The 21085-nt window shown below is 64.8% G+C and overlaps 1 protein-coding gene across 8 annotated transcripts; it reads right to left on the reverse strand.

The window, feature by feature from the left end:
- Positions 1-518: 518 nt before the first annotated feature.
- On the reverse strand, positions 519-17610 carry BCAN (brevican). 8 transcript variants are annotated; one of them, XM_054806481.1, is made up of 15 exons: positions 17359-17610; positions 11890-11982; positions 11416-11808; positions 11031-11205; positions 10809-10936; positions 9507-9800; positions 7780-8037; positions 6806-6982; positions 6188-6634; positions 4004-4111; positions 3672-3830; positions 2037-2119; positions 1576-1720; positions 1186-1368; positions 519-1084 (listed from the first exon to the last, which is right to left on the reverse strand). In XM_054806481.1, the coding sequence occupies exons 2-15, from the start codon at positions 11972-11974 to the stop codon at positions 1059-1061; spliced, it is 2661 nt and encodes an 886-aa protein (XP_054662456.1). In that variant the 5' UTR covers positions 11975-11982; positions 17359-17610; the 3' UTR covers positions 519-1058. The 8 variants fall into 8 exon arrangements, with proteins under 8 accessions (XP_054662456.1, XP_054662460.1, XP_054662459.1 ...); XM_054806485.1 differs by lacking the exon at positions 9507-9800 and having other exon boundaries at positions 17359-17603; XM_054806484.1 differs by lacking the exon at positions 7780-8037 and having other exon boundaries at positions 17359-17603.
- Positions 17611-21085: the final 3475 nt, after the last annotated feature.

The raw sequence follows: 21085 nt of genomic DNA on the forward strand, positions 1-21085 counted from the left end.
ACGGCAAAGCCACGCTCTCGGCTGGCCTCTGCCCCCCCCCCCCCCCCCCCCCGGACCGTCTGGCCTCTCCACGAGGGGAATTTGACAAGGATTTTCCATCTCAAGCAGGGGGGCAGGCGGTGCGGGACACCCCCTCCCCAGCCACCCAGTGCCAGGGGTTGTCGGTGTTCCTGGCACCGCGCACCGGGGGTTTCTGAGTTTTGCTGTTCGACACAGCCAGGGACAGCTATAAAAAGCACCGGAGCTGGCACGGCGCAGGGGGGAAAAACAGCGTGGGGAGATGCCAGCATCCCCCGGCACCTGCGATGTGCCCTGACCGGTCCCCAATGCCACCGGGATGTGGGGGCACTTTGGGCTGTGCCTCCCTGTTTCTGTGCTCCCCAGGGATGTGGCTGTGCCAGGGGCTCTCCGGCTCCGTGGTGCTGGCGGGTGCTGCCACGTTCCCCATTTTCGGGGCTGCGCAGCCCTGCCGTTCCCACCCTGGTGCCGCCCCAAATGACCAGGCCACTGCGCCGTGCCACCCGTTTACTGGTTTTAATACCCACAGAAGCACGGGGAGGGGGGGGGGTTGGGCGATGCGTACCCACTCCGAGCCTGCAGCAGCGGGTTTCTGCCTTTCCTGGGAAGTGCGGAAGCCCCCCCTGCACCCAGGGACGGGCGCTGAGCTGCAGCACAGCTCGAATGTCCCCGCGTCACCCCCCCACCAGGGCGTCACAGGGTGAGGACCCTTGGGCCAGAGGTGGGAGAAAGCGGCCGGAGGTGACGCTGGCACATCAACGCCATCACCTGCCCCCACCCCCCGCCTTGATTTTGACTGTTGTGACTCCAGGAACAAAACACCCCTTGTGCTACGTTTTGGGTCACTGTCGGTTCCTTTCGAGGGGATCTTTAGTTATTAGGATTTCTTTGTACAGATATAAAACATAAAAGAGGCAGACACCCAACAGCGAGGTTTTGTGCCACGCCAGGGGTCTGCGCTGGTGTCCCTCTGCCGTCCCCATCCGTGCCGGCTCCGGGGCCCTCGGGGAGGTGGTGGCTTCTGCCCTGGGGACTCTCACTCAGTCGTCGGGGGGCTGAGCCAAGCCTGGGGAGGGGGGGGACACAAGAAGCCCCAGGTGATGGGAAAGCCCCAAAGGCAGATGGTGGGGGAGAAGATGGGGGAGTCGGGGGGAGCCCCGCGCTCACCGGGGCGGCAGGCCAGCTGGGGCAGCTCCCACGTCCCGTCCTCCCGGCACCGGATGATGGGCGAGCGGCGCTGGATGAAGCCGTGGCGGCACTGGTACCGCGTGATGGAGCCGATCTCGTAGCGCTGCTTTGGTTTGCCGAAGGCATGGGCGTTGCTGATGGCGGGGGGCGGCCCGCACTGCACTGCGGGGTGTGGGGGGGAAGGGGTCATTGCAGCCAGCCGTGGATGGGCACCCCCAAACTGGAGCAAACCGCCCTCCCAATAAACCCCAAACAAGCTGAGGGTCCCGTGCACAGGACCTATGGGGTCGGTGGGGATCCCCCACTTTGAGGTTGCAGCCCCAGCCCCCCCAGCACAGCCAGGGGTGCAGAGGGGGGGTCATGGCTTACCCAGCCCCATTTTGCAGGTGTAGGAGAGGTGGTAGTTGCAGGGCACGTCGCTCCACTGGCCCCCGTCGTGCCACACGATGACCACGCAGTTCTCCCCGGAGAGGAAGTAGCTGTCGGGCTGCCCGGGGTGCCAGTTCTCGTAGAGCTGGGGGGGGGACACAGGCAGGACGGGGTGCACGGGACCCCCGTCGGAATGAGGTCCCATCTCCATGCCTCTTGGCATAGCCTTGGGACCCCAAATCCTGGGCTCTGCCTCACCCACGGCACCCCTGAGGATGCTCAGCACCCCTGAGGATGCTCAGCACCCCTGAGGCAAGTGGCTCTTTGGGGGGGGGGGGGGGGGCACTTCAAAGCCTGGTCCCAGGGTACGTTCCCAAGCGATGGAGAAGGATGACGAGGTGCCTGGGTGGGGGGGTGTCTTCTCCTGGGGGGGGCACACGAGGGCTGGCGGCCCGACTTACCAAGGGGCTCCCGTCGGACCACTGGAAATCCCCCTCGATGGTCCGGTCGTTCAAGCCGATCCACTGGTACTCCCTGTACTGGTCTGGGGGGGTAGGGGGGTGTTGGGGGAGGGACACACACACAGCCAGGCCCCCCAGCACTGCCTGTCAGGAGGGGGCTCAAGGGAGCTGGAGGCTGAATTTGGGGAGATTTGGGGTCTGAGGGTGAGCGGGGGGAGGTGTGGGGGGGGTCCCCAGCCCTGCGGGGGTGGTGGTGCTGGGAGGTTTGAGGTTTGGGGACACAGCGGGGGGACCCCCCCCCCGCACCCCCGGGGGAGCGGCGGGATGGGGCGGCCGGGAGGGGGCAGCAGAGCCCCGTGTCCCCATGTGCTGCCCGTCCCTGCCTGTACCTGCTTGTCCCTGCCTGTGCCTGCCTGTCCCTGCCCGTCCCTGCAGGTCCCCGCCTGTCCCTGCCTGTACCTGCCTGTCCCTGCGGGTCCCTGCTTGTCCCTGCCTGTACCTGCCTGTACCTGCCCGTCCCTGTTTGTCCCTGCCTGTACCTGCCTGTCCCTGCCCGTCCCTGCAGGTCCCCACCTGTACCTGCCTGTACCTGCCTGCCCCTGCAGCTCCCTCCCTGCCCTTTTCTGGTCTGTCCGGTCCCTGCCTGTCCCTGCAGCTCCCTGCCTACCCTTGCCTGCCCTTGCCTGTCGCTGCAGCTCCCTGCCAGGTCTCTCCCTGCCCCTTCCTGCTTCACCCTCATGTCCCTCCAGGCCTCTTCGCTGTCTGCCCCCTCTGTCCCCACCACCACTGTCCCCGTCCTGCTCTGCTTCCCTCTGCTTCCCCCCTTCCAGCCGTGTGCTCTCAGCCAGGTTATTGCTTTGCCCTCAAATTTACTTGAACGTGTCCAACCCTCTATCGGTCTGTCCACCCGTCGTGCATCTATCTGTCTGCTCCCACGTCTATCTGTGTATCTATCGACCTGTCCATCCATCCATCCATCCATCCATCCACCCACTGATCCTGCTGCCTGTCACACTTCCCCTCCCTCTCACTAGCTAAGTGGTCAGTGAGCATCTAACCACACTCCGGTCAATCCATCATATCAGCTATTTCCTCTACTCCTTATTTTCTTTGGCTTCCCTAGACCGTGTCTGCCTCTCCCTCAGCACAGTGGGGCAGGGCTCTGCCTTGACTCTTGGCCGCTTTTTGGCTTAAGGTTTAAAACTTGAAACCCAGTGCTGAAGGATCATAGAATCATAGAATCATTAGGGTTGGAAAAGACCTCTAAGATCATCACGTCCAACCGTCAACCCAACACCACCATGCCTACTAAACCATGTCCTGAAGTGCCACGTCTACATGTTTTTTGAACGCCTCAAAGTATCGTGACCCCACCACCTCTCTGGGCAGCCTGTTTCAATGCCTGACCACTCTTTTGGTGAAGAATTTTTTCCTAATATCTAATCTAAATCTCCCCTGGTGCAACTTGAGGCCATTTCCTCTTGCCCCTTCGCTAGTTACTTGGGAGGAGACCAACACCCATCTCGCTACACCCTCCTTTGAGGTAGTTGTAGAGACCAACTCTACAGTTGTAGGATGCTGAGGTTCCCGTGGTCCAGGCAGGGATGCAGCGGGGTCCGGGCCAGCGCCACGTACCATTGATGAAGTCCTGCTCTTCGGGGGTCAGGATGGTGGCCAGGTGTCCCCCGTAATGCCTGCACTGGGTCTCCGCATCCTCCCAGCTCCTCCGCGTAGAAAAGTGCTTGTAGCAGGCTCCCTGGAAGCTGTCCCAGCCAGGGCTGCACTTCTCCAGTGCTGAGCCACGGCGGGGAGCAAGGAGGGATAGAGAAGATGGTCAGGGTGATGGAGCCCAGCTCACCAGCAAGAAAAAAACCCCTCAAGACCTGATTTCCCCGCATTTAAGTCTCCTGGGCCACCGGTTCAGCAGCGGGAGCTCGGCGGGGGCCAGCAGGACCTGGGGGACTCACGTCTTTCGCAGCTGCTGCCTCCGTAGCCGGGCAGGCACAGGCAGGCGAGGCGGGCGCCGTCCTCCGTGCAGGTCCCTCCGTTCAGGCAGGGGTTGGGGACGCAGCCACCTGCAAGGCACACGCAGCCGTCCTCACTGCTGGAGCTCAGGGACCTCGTTAGTGCCCGGCATCGTTAAAGCCGCAGCTCTGCAGTGAGCACCCTACAGCAATCAGACGCCTGAGCTGACCGCTGCGGGCACCAAGTCTGGGGCAGGGGAAGGACTTGGGCGCATGGTGACATGCCCGGAGCCATCCCAGCCTGCCCGCGCTGCCCTCGGTTCATGGCAAGCTCCCGGCTCAGCCGCCCCGGCCAAGAGCTGGCTGGGCTTGGGGCTTTGGCCTCCCTGCGGGGCGCGGGGATGTGAGCTGGACCATCTCATCCTCCACATCAGCGGGCTCGCTGTTTGTGCCAGCCCCTGGCCCGCTCCTGCACCCGGGGACGGCTCCTGCTCTGCGCTTTGGGATGGGACATGCGAAGGATAAAGCCTTCGGCACATCCCGGCCGCACGTCCTCAGCCTGGCGCCAAGGTGAACCTCGCTCCTGTCCCCCTGTTGTCACCTTCAGCCTGGCCGGGGCTGATAATTCAGCTGGCGCCGTCCCCGACCCGCACGTCCCCACCAGCCCGTTACGGTCATTAAGGCTCGCGGAGCACATCGTGTGCTCCCAGCCCCGGCTTGAGAGTGTGATTAAGGGCTGCTGCCAGCACCGGCGGAGCGGAGACTGAAAGTCCTTGACACCCTCCAGCCTAATGATGCCCATTCAATGATCCTTGGCTCAGTGGAGCTGTGCCGAGGACGATGCTGCCCGTCCCCAGACACCATCAGCTCCCCATAAGGTGCCGGCGGCACTCGGGACACCCGGCTCATCCCCAGCGGACCGAGGCACAGAGCAGGACGAGCTATTTAGGGCTCTAACGCCACATGGCCGGCTCTTTCTGAGCATCTCTCCTTGCCGGGGCAAAGGCAGCCGTCCTGCGAGGTCTGGCCACACGCCACGGAGCTTCCTCTGTGCCATGGGACCGCGTGGGACACTGCCGGACCAGGGGGCAGGGACACCACTATGGTCCCCTCCGCTGTGGTCCCCTCCGCTGCAGCCGTCCTTGCAGGGAGCCGGGAGGGCAGACGGGGCTGCTCTAAGCAGCATCGGAGCTGGGAGCATCCCGGTGTAGGTGCCGGAGGGTGGGTATGGGTGGGTGACACCCACCCGTGACAGTTCACGCACCCACCGCTCGCCCATCTCAACCCTCACGTGGGGAAGCGGGGCTGGGGCGGGGGGGCTGTGCTCCCCGGGGGGACTGCAGAGACCTCAGGGTGCTCGGCCAGCAAGAGCTGCACGAGGCGGGGTGCTCTTGGTGGGGGTCCGCACCCCATCACCCATCGGTGCCCCCCCCATGGCTCCAGGGGTAGGAAGCCCCCCCCCGCTCACCCCGTGCTGCCCCAGAAGGTGCAAAGCAGCCGTATACGCCACCCCCCCACCTCGCAGGGGGTCCCATCCTCCCCGTTCTCCGGGGACTCGCGGGCGCGGGGGGCCGGGGGATTAGTTCGTCAGTGGGAGAGGCGCGCGGGCAGCGAGCGAGGCAGCAGGCGCAAGGACGAAGGGAAGAGCTAGCCGAGATGCTTGTTCTAGAAAGATTTTAATTCCCTTTATTAGTACCACTGTTAGTCAGAGTAGGGTTTGGGGCCTTCTTTTGATAATTTTTTTTTCTTTTTTCATGGAAACAGTCATTAAAACACTTCACAGAAGTAGAAGAGATTTAAGTGCATGCAGAGCTCGGACCAATTTGTTTGACAAATATGTGCTTCTCCAGACCTGTGACCTTCCCTTACCCAGCTGAGGAGGAGAGAGAGACAGAGAGAGAGAGGAGAGACAGACGGACGGACGGACAGAGGGAAGCACAGCGTGAAGGAAAGGTGTTGCCTTTCTCTAGTGCCAGAGAGCGGCCAGGAGGGCTGCCCCGAGGGCCACGGTGGTGCGACGGGGACCCCCGGCTGAGCGGGCGCCCGCCCCGACGCTGGCCCGCTCGGTGGGGAGGGCAGGCAGGGGGGCAGCCGTGCTGGGGGTCGGGTCCCCCAATGGGGTCCCTGCCGGGGCCAGCCCGGAGCTGCCGGTACGGGGGGAGGTGAGGCCATCCCTGCGGGTCCCACCTGGTTCTCCAGGAACGGCTGCAAGGAAACCCTCCACGGTTGCAACAGAGGGAGCGGGTTGCTCTTCCTCCTCCTCCTCCTCTTCCTCTTCCTCCTCTTCCGAAGACACAGCAGGCATCCCGTGGTCAGTGCCCGGGGGTCGTGGCACAGCCTCCTTGCCTCCCGCAGCCGGCGCGCTGCTGCTGCTGCCGGGCACCTCCACGTGCCACGGGGTGACCGCTGTCACCTCCGCCGCGGGGACGGTGCTGCCATCCCCGGGGGCCACGGGCGATGGGAGCCACAGGGCCCCTGACTGCTCCTCTCCCTCCTCCTGTGGCTGCAAGGGTGCGGGGGGCAGCGGGGACGCCCCGGGGCTTTCGACCACATCTCCCGAGAGCTCAGCGTCTTCGGCGGTGGGGACAGGGGTGCTCGCCCCGCCAGACTCGGTCCCACCGGGCTCTCGGCTATCTGTCAAGGTGGTAGAAGTGGCACTGGTCGGCGGTGTCACCCGGTGCCCGGGTGCCCCGGGGCTGGCAGTGTGGGCCGGATGCCCCACAGCATCCCGCGGGCGGTCGGGGCAGTGCGTGGGGACGATGGGGCTGAGCGGCCGGGGAAAGCCCTCGGGAAGCTCCGTGTCACCTGCTGCGGCCCCTGCCGAGGACGGAGTGCCGGTGGGTCCCTCTGCGCCCACCCGGGGGGCCGTGGAGAGCGTCTGCACGCCGGCGGCTCCATCCGGCTCTGTGGGCTGGCTGGGGTCTCGCCCTCTGCCCAACGTGCTGCCAGGGTCCCTGCCCGGTGCTGGTCCCTGTTCCTCCTCTGCAAAGGGCAAGGCAGAAAGGCAATGAGACACCGGCACCGGGGAGCCAGCCAGACCGCGGGGCCGTGGGCACCGGCATCGCCCGCCAGTGCTGCAGATCCTGCCCGCAGCGGGCAGAGCTGGGGCGGGGGGGTGACGCCGGCACCAAGATGCACAGGGAGACAGAAACGGCCCCGAGCCCGTGTGACGTTGTCCCCTCTGAACCTCATGGCAGCCCGAGCTCTGGCTCGGCCACTGCCAAGCCCAGCCCCGGCACAGGCTTCTCTGCAGCAGGGGCCGTGCTCAGCCCCTCACCGCTGCGCCTGGCCTCCTCTCCCTCCAGCCATCAGCACCCTCCTCCAGTTCTTTGCATTGCTAAACTGCGATCCGGCACTGGTCCTGCACGCCGGACCCCAGCTGAGGGTGGGACAGACAGATGTCCCCGTGCCGGTGACTTATGCACAGCCCTACACCAAGACACCAGTGTCCCAGCCACGGGTGCTCCCTCCGTGGGAGAGACGGGGACAGCTGGGGTGACCCAGGCACCCATGGGTGCCTCTGACCTCTCCTCGCGATCCCGGCGCCTCTGTCCCTGCAGCTCCTCTCTGCACCCCAGCCCTGGCATCGCTGCAGCGGCCACTCGACCTACCCACGCGGGACGGCTCGTGCCTGGCTGCTGTGCACACCCCAACTGTCCCTGTCACCCCATCCTCCTCCGCGGGGGACGAGGTCCCCGGTTTTGCACCACAGCTAAGCGGGATGCCTGCCTCGGGGACGGCCGGGGCCATGGGGAAAGGGGCAGCGGAGGTCGGGTGACCTGAGGACACGGAGGTATCTAGCGGGGGATGCCGGGTCCCTGGCCCCAGTGCGTCTTCGGGGGACGGGCTCGGCTTTTCCAGCTCAGCATCCTTAAAGAAAGGGATGGCGTATACAGCCCCTCGCGACTCAATCTCCACTTGCGCTTTGGGCAGCTGCAGCTCCTCCAGCTTTTCTGCCACTGTAACAATCTCCTGGAGGCCCTCGGGCTCTCTGGCTCGGTATTTTCCTGCAGCCTCAGGGAAAGAGTTTGTCCCTTCTGTGGGCAGAAAGAAAGTGGGATATTACTGCCCCGTCCTGGCCCCGTGGCAGGCAGAGATGCCCTCGCCCCGGCATGGGGCTGGAGCCCTGGGGACAGCCTGGCACCCCGGTGGGGACCCAGCTCTCCTCGACCTCCCCTTTCCCCTCTGCACAGGATCGGACCCTCCCCAGGCGCTGGCGGAGCCGACAGCCCCGGTGGGAGCTGTGGTGGGGCCGGATCCTGAGCCCCGTTTCCCCGAGGCGATGCTGGTTTACACCACCTGCAATGGCCCCGGAGCCGCGCTCCAGCCCGGCTCCCACCGCAGCCGCCCAGCCAAGGCTCGTGGCTTCGGCAGGCGGCCAAGGCTGCGCCGAATTTTACGCTCACAGCATTTTCTGCTCCTCCCTGCCCTTCCCGACAGCGGCTCACCCCGCTTCTCCTCCTCCCCCTCCGGCAAAAGCTAAACCTCATTGCACCCTGGCACCCCCACCCCAGGGCGGGGGGGGTCCTTCTCCACTCCCCCCATCCCCACCTCGGGGAGCGCAGACGTGCGTGGGGAGTTAGTGGGTTACGGGGGAGTCGCGGATTCACGAAACGGGTCCATCCTGCCTAACCCATGGGTTTCCCTGCTGAGAGATGGGGAAACTGAGGCACGAAGCTACATGGCATCCAGCTGATCCGGGGAAGAGCCTCCCCGTCCTGCGAGCCCCCCGCCCCGGGCATGCACAGAGATGTAGGACGAGGAAGGAGGAGCAAAGGGGCGGCTCTTCCTCCCTTCGTGCCTGTTATCCCTGCCAGCCTCCATCCTCGCTCATCCCCTCCCGGCTTCTCGCCCATGTCCACCAGCCCCACAGGTCTCGGTTCCTCTTCACCGCGGGGAGATATCGCCCCAAACCAGCCTTGCAGGCAATGCCCCCCCGGCTGGGAGCCGCTGGGGGATGAACCATCCCGGAGCCGTGCCCACGCAGCTCACGCAGACCGACGGTGCCATGCAGGACATCCCTGTCCTGTCGCGATATAGTGGAGTGCAGTACTGAGGACGTGCAGGGGATCCCTACTCCATCACGATATATCAGCATGCACTATTGAGACCATGCAGAGCATCCCTCCTCTATCGCGATGTATCGGCATGCGGTATTGGGACCATGCAGGTTATCCCTCCCCTGTCACGACATATTGGCATGCGATACAGAGACCGTGCGAGGCATCCCTATCCTCCCGTGGCGGGCTGATGTGCACGGTTGAGACGGTACAAAACACCCCTGCTCTATCGCGATATCACGGCGCGCAGCACGGAGAGCACGCGGGGATCCCGATGCGATCCCGACATCCCCAGCTCTGCTGCACCCAGCGCTCGGTGCGTGGGTGGGCTGGAGCCAGCACCCTGCACCCGCCGGGCACCTGCACCCTTGGCCGGAGGCTTCCCAAAATCTCGTTCTGGTCCCTGCCCGGGAGCACCCGTGGGCCGGGGGGGTGTCCCTCTTTACCTCGAAAGCAGTACGCATCGTATCTGCTCTGGGCATCGGGAAATCCCGTCTGGTTGCGGAAGAGGAAGATGGTTTTGACGCCCGGCAGAGCCCCACCGCAGCGTTCCCGGGGGGTGACGATGGGGTAGCGGACGCTGCCGTCGGCCAGCCAGCCGGGGCTGCAGGCGTCCAGCCCCGCGCTCCAAGCCGCGTAGAGCTGCCCGGTGCTCGCCAGCTCCGTGCCCAGCGCCCGACAGCGCGCCTCCGCCTCCTCCAGCGTGAATTTGTCTGGGGCCGTCTCCAAAAAGATCTCCCCTGCGAAGAGAGGAAGGAGACGGATGTCAGAGTTGGGGAGGGGGGGCACGGGCTCTGGGGAGCCCCCTCGCCTCCTCCCGCTCTCTGCACGACCCCAGGAGCTGGTTTTGGAGATGGGCACCTCCAGCGTGGTCCTCGCGAGGAGGAACACGGGGTGGGGGCTGGGGGGGGGGTCCTGCCTGCCTCCCTGCCTGTCTCTGATCTCCCTGCCCATGCACACGACGGCCGTGGCGCGGGCACGGCTGGAGCTCTCGTGCTACACGGGCTACCCGCCTTCGCAAATGGAGCTGAGGCTTTAAAACATCCATGAAAGGGACCGCAGAGGAGCGAGTCCGTGCTCCGCGCAGCGCAATCCACCTGCGGGATGTTTCCAAGGCGGCGGACGCTGTGGTGGGGCTTGGTGCTGAGAAGGGCTGGAGGCACGCCGCGTGCCAGCCCCCCACGACCGCACCGCTCTCCCCACCCCAGGGCATCGCACCCCTGCCACCTGCCTGGCATCACCCCAACCGACCCCCCGGCAGCCCCAGCCACCAGCGGGGACCCCCAAAGGAGGGACTGGCCACCCCCCACACGCACCCGGCCGGGCAGGATGTGCCCGAGCCGCAGCTCAAGCAGCACCCCAGCACATGCGAAGCACGGCGTGAGCTTACCCAAACCCCCAAACCCTACGCGGCGCTGTACCCACGGCGTGCCAACACCCCGGGGCAGATCCCCCTGAGCATCCTCCAGCCCTGAGGCCAGGGACGGACACTGGCTGCTGCGAGGGGGAGAGCCCCACACCCCCCAAAACCCCAACCAGAAATGCTTCGGGGAGCAGCCACAGCAAGTCCCCGCGCTTGCGTGCATCGAGGCGCCCGAAGCTTTGCAGAGCTCAGCGGTTTCGGAGCCAGCGCCCGCGGTTCGGGGCGGCTTTTTCACTTCTCGGGTTTACAATGAGGTTACGGGGGCGAGTTAGCGCGGTCGCAAAAGCAGGGGAGGGCAGGAGGGGGCTGGCGGCACCGCAGGCACCTGGGAGGTCCTCGGCGTAGCAGTACACGTCATACATGTCCTCGGGGTCCACCACCCCGTAGTTCCTCACCCCGGGGAAGCCGTTCATGTCTCCGTAACAAGCCTCGCGGGGCGTGTGGATGGGGTACCTGGGGCGGGAAAGCACAGGGGTGGGCTGGCGACTCGCAGGGGGGGGAAAGGGGGAGGCGACGGGCGCGATACCCGGGTGGCGGTGATGCCCACCTGACGGTCTGGTCGGCGATCCAGCCAGCGTCGCACTGCTCGTAGCCGCCGAGGTAGGCAGCGTACAGCTGCTCGGGGGTGGCGATGCGGGCACCGATCCTGGCACAAGCTTCCCGCGCCTCAGAGAAGGTGTAGGCATAGCGCATGGAGCCCTCCCGGTAGTGAAACACCACCCCTGCGGGGACGGGGGGACACACACACACGGGTGTGGGCAAGGGGCTTCGCGGCAGCCCCCCCACCTGCGTGGGTGCATCTGCACCCAGGGGCAGATTGGCAGCACCTCCACCCGCAGGGGTACGGGGGGTGCAGGAGGGGTTTGCTGAGCCAGGAGAAGGCACCCGGGCAGGGATGACCTCTGCCCCTCCCCGCTCCCCACCTCGGGTACCTTTGACTTTGACGTCGAGGATGTCGTGACCGTCCTCGATGCCGTGCTGCACGTCGCAGCGGTAGATCCCCGAGTCGTTGGGCCGCAGCTCGGTGAGCAGCAGGGAGGCGTTGGTGTAACGCTGGTGGAAGATGGGCAGGGAGGCGCGGAGGCGATAGTCCTCGCTCACCTTCACCCTGTCCCCTCGGGCTACCAAGATCTCCACCTCCCTGCCCTCAGAGATGAAGGTCCACTTGACCCGGGGGGTTCCCAGGACCGCCCGGCGCCCGGCCGTGCCGGCGGTGGGCTGGGGGCCGAGGTAGGTGATGAGGCAGGGGATGGTGATGTCGCCCGCCAGCACGGCATCGAGGGCTGGGTGGCGTGGGATGGAGACCTGCAGAGCCTTGAGGTCTTCTGGATGGGAGAAGAGAAGAGCCGTGAGCGGGACGTGAGGGTGCTGGCGGGGCGCGGATGCGGCCGATGATGCCGAGTTACCTGTGCCATCTCCGGGGCCAAACACCTCCGGGACCACCGTGGGGGCAAACACCCAGAGCAGCAGCAGCGGGAGAGCTGAGGCCATCCTCTACCCTGCAAGGTGGGGAGGAAAAACCACCGGCTGTGCTTAAAATTCAAAGAAATCTCAAGAACATCCCGTCCCTTCCCTGCACGAGGGGGAGAGGTCGGGACAGACCCCAGCCTGCGCGCGGGGACGGGGTGATGCCTGCGGCGGCGGCGCGCAGAGGGAGACGCCGGCACCGGCACGGCCAGGGGGTAACCCGGACCCTTGGAGGGTGGCGAGGAGAGGGAAGAGAAGGAAAATGTGCCCTGGTTAACAGGAGGAAGGAGAGAGCACGAGTAGCTGGGACCGCTGGCTGGGTGCCACTGGGTCACATCCAGCCCCACCAGCCTTCCCCAGGGAGCCGGGTCCCCCGGGGACAGTAAAGCCCAGCCTGGCCCCGACGGCATGGAAAGTCTGAGCCTAAACCCTGGCCCTGGCAGGCAGGGAGGCGATGCCAGAGCCGGGGCTGCGTGTTCACAGGCGCCACAGTGGAAAAACCTCAGGAGGGTGTTTTCCCAGCCGATGTTCAGCAGGAAAGAGGCGAGCGCGCAAGCAGGGCATGCACGTGCGCGCTTGTGCTTCTGCACGCGTGTTGCAGCGTGCACACGTGCGGGTGTGCACATGTGGGTGCGTGCGCTCGTGCACGTGTGCGCTGTGGGGATTGGGGGGGGAGGTGCGCAGAGGGGGTTGAGGTCAGCGAGCTGCCGGGGCAGGGAGGGGGGAACGACACGACACGGCCGAGGGCGCACAAAGCGCGGGGCGGAGGGGGAGGGAAGGAGCAGGAGGGCTTCTCTTTGCCATTCAGCTCACGCCGGAGGTTCCCCGCGCACGGGCTGGGAAAACCGGGGCCGACCAAAGCAGCCATTATGTCCCAGGCCTCTCTCAAGGCTCCTGGCACAAAGGGCTCTCCCCGGCAGGCTGGGCACTGGCGCTGAAAGGAGAGCCCAGTGGCTAGCACTGCCATCGCTGGCCCCTGGCCCTCCCCAGCGAGCAGCACGGGGGGGGACCGCTGGGGATGCCGGGCATGTCACGGAGGGGCTCCGGCCACCCACAGCCCCTCGCAGCCATCTGGAGAGGATGCTGGTGCGGGGGATGCAGGGAGATGCCCCTGCCTGGTGCAGGGGAGCACAGCCCCAGTACCCCCTCACCCCTCTGCAGGGGCTCCTCGGGGGCTGGGGGGCTCCTCGCCCCACCCTGAACCGCGCGGTTCCCCGGGACAGGAGCGCAGTGATCCTGAGACTCAGAGCGGCTTTGTAATTTATGAGCTCTTTGTGCTGCATTGATTTCGGCAGCCACAGAAGCGGATTTGGCACGTCCGTGGTGCTCTCTGGGCCAGGTCACTGGCTGCCAGGGCCAGCCCAATGGGAGGCTGTCCTCATCGCCTGCATCCCTCTGCGAACAGTGCTCCGTGAATTTACCTGTGGGACCAACGCACCAGCCCCCAGCACCACACACGATGCGTGCACAGCCCCTGGCACCATGGACGTACAGCCCCTAGCACCATGCACCATGGAGGTACAGCCCCTGGCACCATGCACCATGGATGTACAGCCCCTAGCACCATGCATATACATTCCCTAGCACCATGCACCATGGACATACAGCCCCTGGCACCATGCACCATGGATGTACAGCCCCTGGCACCATGGAGGTACAGCCCCTGGCACCATGCACCATGGACATACAGCCCCTAGCACCATGGAGGTACAGCCCCTGGCACCATGCACCACGGATGTACAGCCCCTAGCACCATGCATATACATTCCCTTGCACCATGCACCATGGACATACAGCCCCTGGCACCATGCACCATGGATGTATAGCCCCTGGCACCACGCACCATGCATATACGGCCCCTGGCACCATGCACCATGGATGTACAGCCCCTGGCACCATGCACCATGGAGGTACAGCCCCTGGCACCATGCACCATGGAGGTACAGCCCCTAGCACCATGGATGTACAGCCCCTGGCACCATGCACCATGGATGTACAGCCCCTGGCACCATGCACCATGGAGGTACAGCCCCTAGCGCCATGCACCGTGGACGTTGACCATCATGTGCAGACCACGAACCACCCCCTTCCCAGCAGGAGCTCGGCACGGCCACCCAAAGGACCCGATCGCCCAGGACCTGGCTGGTGGTGCCACAGCCAAGCTGGGGGCTTTCTCTGCTCCGGCCGGATCATTTGAATTCAACCCCACGGCTCTGGAGCGAGAGACAAAACCCTCCTGCTCGGCGGCCGTGGCCGGGCTCCAGCACGGGGGCTGGCTGCCGTCCCCCCGGGCGGCCAGGCGAGGAAGGCTTTTGTCGCAAGCGCCTTTTTTTCCCGTTCCCAAGGCGCCGCGGTGGCGTGAGCAGCGGCCGGCAGCAGCCACAAAGCTCCGGGGAGGAAATTCAAGTGATAAAACTCTGCAGGAATAGGGCACATTGAGTTGAGGGGGTGTCTGCTCCCCTCCCGTGCCCGTCCCTGGCTGGGACCAGGGTGCCGGCACTGGGAATGGGATGCGGAGAGGGTTAATCCTAGTTTCACCCTGCCCATGGGCGATCCCCTGAGGTCCTGGAGTCCCGTGATGGCAAGAGACTCTCAGACGTCATGTTTGGGGTTTGGGGTTGGATTTTTGGTGGGGTTATTTCTCCTATTTGCCACAAATGGAAAATTTTTCAGCCCACACGTCAGGAGGGAAAAGCCAGGAGCAGGACTAGGGAAAGGTGGCCAAAAAGCTCAGAGAGGGGGGATGGCGGCTCAATCGTCTCCGAGACCTCTGAGCTCGGGACCCACCAGGGACGGACCGAGACGCAGGCACGCATGCAAGCGGTGGAGCCGATTAACCTCCATTTCCGTGGGAAACCAGGTGGAAAATGGAGCCGAAGTCTATTTTGGGACAGGAACGATTTTTCTTTATCCCCTGAGCTCAGCCCCGCTTTCAGAGGCAGCTCCTTGAACAGGGGGCAGGCGCGATTTGGGGCTGCGGCACCCGGTCCGGAGTGAACGGCAGGAGATGCTGGGCAGGGGACGGCCGAGGGTCGGATCCCTTCCCATCTCCGGAGAGGGGTTTTTCTCCTCCACGTCCCCCTTGTCCCCTCCATGTGATGGTTACTCATCCCGGCTCACAAGGTGCCCTGCCAGCCCGCAGCGAGCCGGGGGGAGGGCAGGCAGTGGAGCGGTGGCTTTCCAGGGATGCTCAGCTGCAGAATGAGTCAGCAGCCGCGGGCAGAGCCTGGCCCTGCTCCAGGCGCGAGCGGGCAGCCCTGTCCCCATCACCAAAAGGGCTTCGGACACCCCGCTGCCGCCCCGGCCGGCCGAACGCACCGACGTCCCCATCCATGCACGCATCCATCCTGGCACGTGGCTGGTTCCCCCGCTTGCCGCATCTGGGATCCGTCCCCACCCCTGGATGTGTTTGGGGTGCAGCCGTGCTCAGAGGGGTTCCCGGAGCGGGGCAGTGCCGGGGGACACGCAGTCCGTGCAGGGGATGCAGTGGGAAGCGCCCGGCAGCCTCTTGGCAGCAGCCGCTGGCAGAGCTTAAAAGGCCGGAAGCAGGTGGGGAGAACGGGGGGGTCCGTCCGGCTGCCAGAACCACTCGCCCCCCCCCCAATCCCAGCAGGGAGAAAGGGGCTCCTTGTTGCAGGGCTGGGATGCAGGGACGTGGACCCCCCCCCACGGCAGGGGTCCAGGGAGGGTCCCTGGTGAGATACAGTCCTACACGGAGGGGTGGGGGTGCCAGCAGACCCCGTAGGAACCCCCAACACACGTGAGCGCACGCACACACCTGGGTGAGCGTGGTGCATGCACACGTGAAGTTTTGCACAACCGTCCCCACCTTTCCCGGCTGTGGGAGTCGTGGGGAAACTGAGGCACAAGGTGGGACAGGAGAAGTGCGGGGTGGAGCATGGGGGGGGTCCCAGATTTTGGCACTGCTGCTTAGGTGACACCTTCTCCCAGGTCTCCCAGGGGGGTCCCCAGCACCTCGGCACGCTCACCAGCGGACTCACAGCTCCTCACTCCCAGCATGAGATCCCCCGGTCTCCCAGTTTCCCCAGTCTAAACCCGTTCCCTGAAAAGCAGCCCTAAAGCATCCCCACCACCCTCACGCTGCCCGTGCCTGCGCCCAGCAGCTGGAAAAGGCTCCGGGCTGGGGCAGAGGGAGTTTTTCCCACCCCTCCGACAGCCGAAAAGGAAGAGCAACAGGTTCTGGGTTGGATTGAGACAGGAGAAGTCAGCGTGATGGGAGAGGAGGAGGATTCAGCCAAAAGTGGTCCCCGGAGGGGATGCTCAAGGGCAACCCCTTCTTCCCAGGGACAAAATGCTCCGGCTGCGGGAGGGGAAGGGGTTCAAAACAAACCACCCCAGCCCAGGACACGCCGTGGGGGACCTGGGGTTCACCTTGGGGCTGCTGGGTGGGGAAAAGCCATGAAAATCCCACAAAAAGTTTCTATTTTCCCCCAGCCCCTCCTGTCCCCCACACCGGCAGAGCCGGGGGGATGGAGCTGAGAGAGCTGGGGAGCACAGGGAGACCCAGGGGTGCCCTGCAGCACCCCAAACCCTGCGCTCAGCCCTTGCCCCTGCGGGATGAAGCAGCTTTGTCCCCAAAAACTCCCCACAGAGAGCAGCGACACAGCCAGGCAGGAGAGGGAGGAGCTGGACCCCCGGCTCTCCGTGCAAGCCTGTGCCCAGCTCCGTGCCTCAGTTTCCCTTTCCATGACTACCCTGACTGCAGCATCCTTGGGACAAGAACCCATGCAGAAGCTCTGCAGGACAGATGTGGAGGGCTTCCCCATGATGAGACACCCCAGACCCATGCTGGACCCCCCGGCCCCTCCACCAACTCTCCCAAAACGAGGGGGCCATGGGAGCAGCTGCTGAACCAGCCCCGAAAATCCCCCTTTTCCCCAAGACTGGGCAGCAGGAGGGCTGGGCTCCAGGCTGCAGCAGCCGGGCAGCACCAAAGTCCTTTTTCCATCCAACTTAGCAAGAACCCCCCCCCCCTTCAGCCCCCGCTCTGCAGAGCCAGCACTGGTACAAGCTGATCCATTAAAAAAAGCAAAAAAAAAAACAAAAACCCAAAAAAACTTGCAGAGAGATGCTGTCCTCCCGGGGGGGGTCGGTGACAAGGACAAACGTCCCCGAAGCAGGACCGTGGGGGCTGCCAGCTTCGAGCATCCTGCGCTGCAGGGCGAGAAGGATGCCCTGTGCCCCCCATGCCTGCATCCCGGGTTGGGTGGGGGGGGAAACACCGGGAAAGCTCTCGGCATCCCCACACCGGATCAGCTCTCCTCTTACTTTCCGCTGGCGCGGAGGTGAAATGAGATATTGAAATTAATAGCGCAGTACGGCAGCAGGACCACGCATCGCCCCGCGGCTGACCGTCGGCCGAGCCCGACGCGTTCCCCGCATCCCACCTTGCTCGGTGCGCGGCGGCAGCCCCGCGGCGGCCCTTCTTCGCGGCGGGGGGAACGGCAGCGCCGGGGGGGGCTCCCCTTCCCCAGGGCCCCGGTGCGGGGCTGAGCTGCGGCTTCTCCGGGGCAGCGCAGGCAGCGGTCGGCAGCAGGTTGGCAGGACGGCTGGGAACGAGCTCCACCAGGCATAAGTGCAGGCACGGAGAAAAGAGGAGTCTTCTCTGTGTGTGTCCGTGTCCTCGTCTCTTTTTTTTTTTTTTCCCTTACCCCTTTCCCTCCTCCTTTTATATTTATTCCTTCCCCTAATTAAGAAAAAAAAAAAAATATTACCGTGTTGGCAGGCGTTTCGTCCCTCCCCTTCCCTCCCTCCTGGCAGCTGGCAAACCCAGCACGAGATGCCGAGCGTGGGGAGAGGAGGATGCTCAACCCGGGCACGTTATTTAACCCGATGCAGCAGAAGCAGAGGAGCAACCAGCGCTGGGCCCCCCTGGACCCGGCCAGAGAAGGGGGTCGTCCCCCCGCCCCCGGCACGGGAATGCCCTTTGGACGGTTATTTCTAATATTTGGCAGCTTCATCCGGCTGGAGAAGGGGCCACGGGTGGGGGTCCCAGTAGGCAGCGGAGGCTTTGTCATGCAAAAACCCCCTTTGCAGCGAGGCCGGTGGATCCCCACGTGGGTGGGTGGAGGCACCGTCTGGGGGCTGGAGGGGACCCAGGGTGGTGGGAGCAGCCAGACCCCAACCTCCCGGCACCGCACTCACAGCCGAGCTGGGTCCCGCGGAGAGCACGTGCTGTGCCTCAGTTTACCCACCTGCATCCGTGAGATGGGGACCCAGGATAATTAATGCATCTTTAAGTTTGATGGCTTGCAGATTGCTCCTGGAGGGACGTGTCGGGACCCCACAATGGAGTCTGGGGTGCAGCCGGGGACCCTCATTTGCAGAGCCGAGCCCCTCGGGAGAAGGGCAGCACCCACGAGCCGGCATCGGGGCTTTTTTTAACCAGATCTCACTCAAACTTTCTCTGGCATGGAGCATCCTCTGCCCAGGGGGGCCGGCGCGGAGCTTGCCAGATTATTGCTCGGGTGAGTTTGCAGAAAGCCGCAGCTCCTGAGCAGAATTAATCATTCGTCGCCCTGGGAAATAATTACGGGCGGCGGAGACGGTCTCGTTAGCGGTGCAGTCCGGCGGGTGATGCACGCCGCAACGCTCTGCCCTCAAGGCAGCCGCATCGCGGTGCAGGGCCGGGATGGACACGGGGACAGACACCGGGACGGACACCGGGACGGGCAGGGGTGACACCCAGGGGCTGCCCCAGCCTCTGCCCCCCCCCCCCCCGCCCCCATACCCAACCCATGAGGTCACATCCTGCACCCGGCACTTTTGTGGCAAAAGGCTCGGGGCTGGGGAAAAGAGAGTGCCTGCTCAGCAAGGAGCATCCCCCCCATCCTAATTGGGAACAAATGTTCCCAGCTTGGCCGGGATTTTCTTGCCGGCTCAGAGAGAATCTCCCAGGGCTGCTGCTCTGCCTGCACCTTCCCAGCGCAGCTCCTGGTCCCTCCTGGCTGGCGGCATCGGTGGGGCAAAGCCCTTGGGACACCAAGCTCCTGGAAGGGGGAGAAGGGAGAGGAGCAAGGTGGCAGCAGGGCACAACCCTTATTAGACAGCAGAGAATCCCCATCCCTGCCTGCAGCCCCAGAGATGTGGGGAGCCTCCCAGCCCTTCCCACTGCCCCAGGCCCAGCCCCAGCAGCCGAGGGCATGGGAAGAGGTCTGGCCCCACAGGGACCCTGTCCCCAGCTGCGTCCAGGCTGGAAGGGCCCTAATGCCCAGCTGTGCTTCCTCCTCCTCCTCCTCCTCCTTCCCCCTCCAGCCCTGCTCAAAGCCACGTAGCAGCACTTGCCACGCACCCTGTGCCAAGCTCGCTGCCACCCTGCCGGACCCCCCCCCACCCAGGGGTGACACGCACCGCCGGGGGCTGCGGCACCCTCAAACCTGCCGCCCCCACAAACCTCCGCCGCTGCCAAACGGCCACCCCTGAGCACCCTGCGGGGACAGGGGGAGCACAGACATCCCCATCCCAGGGGATCCCAACCCCAAGCACCCCCCAGGGACGTGGATGTCCCCACCCCAAGTGACTCCCAACCCCAAGCACCCCACCGAAGGAAGGGATACACAGACATCCCTGCCCCGGGGTGCCCCCTCCCCAGCTCTGCCCCCCAGCCTCCCCCTGGCAGGGAAGCGCTGGGACCCCTCTGCACCCCTGGGCTGCAGGCTTGGGGCTGCCCCACCAAACCCCAGTGCTGGCTGAGGGAGAGGGGACGGGGCACGATGGGGAAAGACAAAGCAAAGGCGTGAGGAGGAAGAGGGGAGCGAGGCCAGGGAGGAAGGAAACGCTCCCTCCCCGGGCACTTCCCAGCGTAGCCGCGGGCACCGAGGGCCGCCTTGCGGCAGACACCAATATTGGGGGCCGGTCGCCCTCAGGCAGCCCTGGGGCACCCAGCCACCCCACGGGCACCCAATGGGAGGAGGAAACTGGGAGCTGGTGGAAAAGCTGAGCAGCCAGGCGGTGGGGACGGCCGGCTCCAGAGCAGATGCGCTGCAGAAACGAGGAGGAGGAGGAAGATGAAGGCGTACGGCAAGGCTCCATCGCCCCGCTGCCCGCGGCATGGGGGACTCAGAGATGAATTACCCGACCTCGGTGCTCCCTGTGCTGCTTAATGGCATTTCAAGAGGCAAACCAGAGCCGGGGCTGGGGAGCCAGACAGGATGTCTGGCCGGAGATGAGCCGGGAACCCGATGCCTTCGGGGACCCCCGAGCCGGGGCATCCCCCCTCCCCACCGGCCAGGCACCGAGATGGGATGCGAGGGGGAAAACCCGCTCCCTGCCACGCCAAGGGCGGCCGGGACCCTTGGTATTGCTGCTCCCAGATGTGGGGGACACGGGGGGGGGGCCCCACCAGCTCCCAGATGGTGCAAGGCTGGAAGGAGCTCAGGGGTGGCTCGGGGTGGCTTTGGGTGGATTTGGGTGGCTCTGGGTGGCTCTGGGTGGCCTTTGCCAGCAGAGGGGACTGTTGCTTGTCTCTGCGGAGGAGCTGGCCTGGAGCCCACCCCATGGGACAGCTGAGAGGGGACATTTCCACTTTTCATCCTTGCCCTGGTGAGGACACAGCGAGGACCCTCCCGTGGGAAAAGCACTGTGTCTCCGGGAGAGGGGGGGGGCCGGGAGAAAAAGCTGGCAACAAGTCTCTCCCCAGATGATGTTTTCCTGCCTCTTTTGTTCACAGAACTCTCCCGAGTTTGAATTTTTAAACCTCCTCCCCTTGCCAGCCCTCTGCCCTCCCCCCAAATAAATCAGCTGGGGAAAAAAAGAAAAAAAAAAAAAGAGAAAATAAAAAATACTAATCCCCAAACGCTCCCCGCGAAGCGATTCATAACCCCACCGTGACGGCTCGGCCGTGTGGGTGAAAGCTGTGAACGAAACCAAATGTTGAGTCAGCGCTTGCCAAGTTTCGGAGGCTGCCGGCAAAACCGGCGGCCAGCCACAGCCGCGAGTCCCCGTTGGGCTCCCGGCTCTGCTCAGCACCTCCCGCTGCACACATCTGGAAAGAAAGAATATTGCAGCTGGACACAGCTGGATGCAGAACCCCAAGTGGGGGGGCTGGCAGGGATGACCGAGGCGGTTGTCCCTGTGCAGAGGGATCTCTGTATGGCCGGATCCACGGCACCGGCT

The sequence above is a fragment of the Grus americana genome, chromosome 29 (genome assembly GCF_028858705.1).
Source record: "Grus americana isolate bGruAme1 chromosome 29, bGruAme1.mat, whole genome shotgun sequence".
Lineage (NCBI taxonomy): Eukaryota > Metazoa > Chordata > Aves > Gruiformes > Gruidae > Grus > Grus americana.

What these genes read in the sequence shown, in the direction of transcription:
- BCAN (XM_054806479.1), bottom strand. Translation starts at nt 11,974, where the DNA reads ATGGCCTCAGCTCTCCCGCTGCTGCTGCTCTGGGTGTTTGCCCCCACG. An exon ending in GCACGAGCCGTCCCGCGTGG is followed by an intron (nt 6,983 to 7,611) that starts GTAGGTCGAGTG and finishes TGCCCTTTGCAG; the next exon opens with AGGAGGAACAGGGACCAGCA. An exon ending in AGAGCAGGACTTCATCAATG is followed by an intron (nt 2,120 to 3,671) that starts GTACGTGGCGCT and finishes CTACCCCCCCAG; the next exon opens with ACCAGTACAGGGAGTACCAG.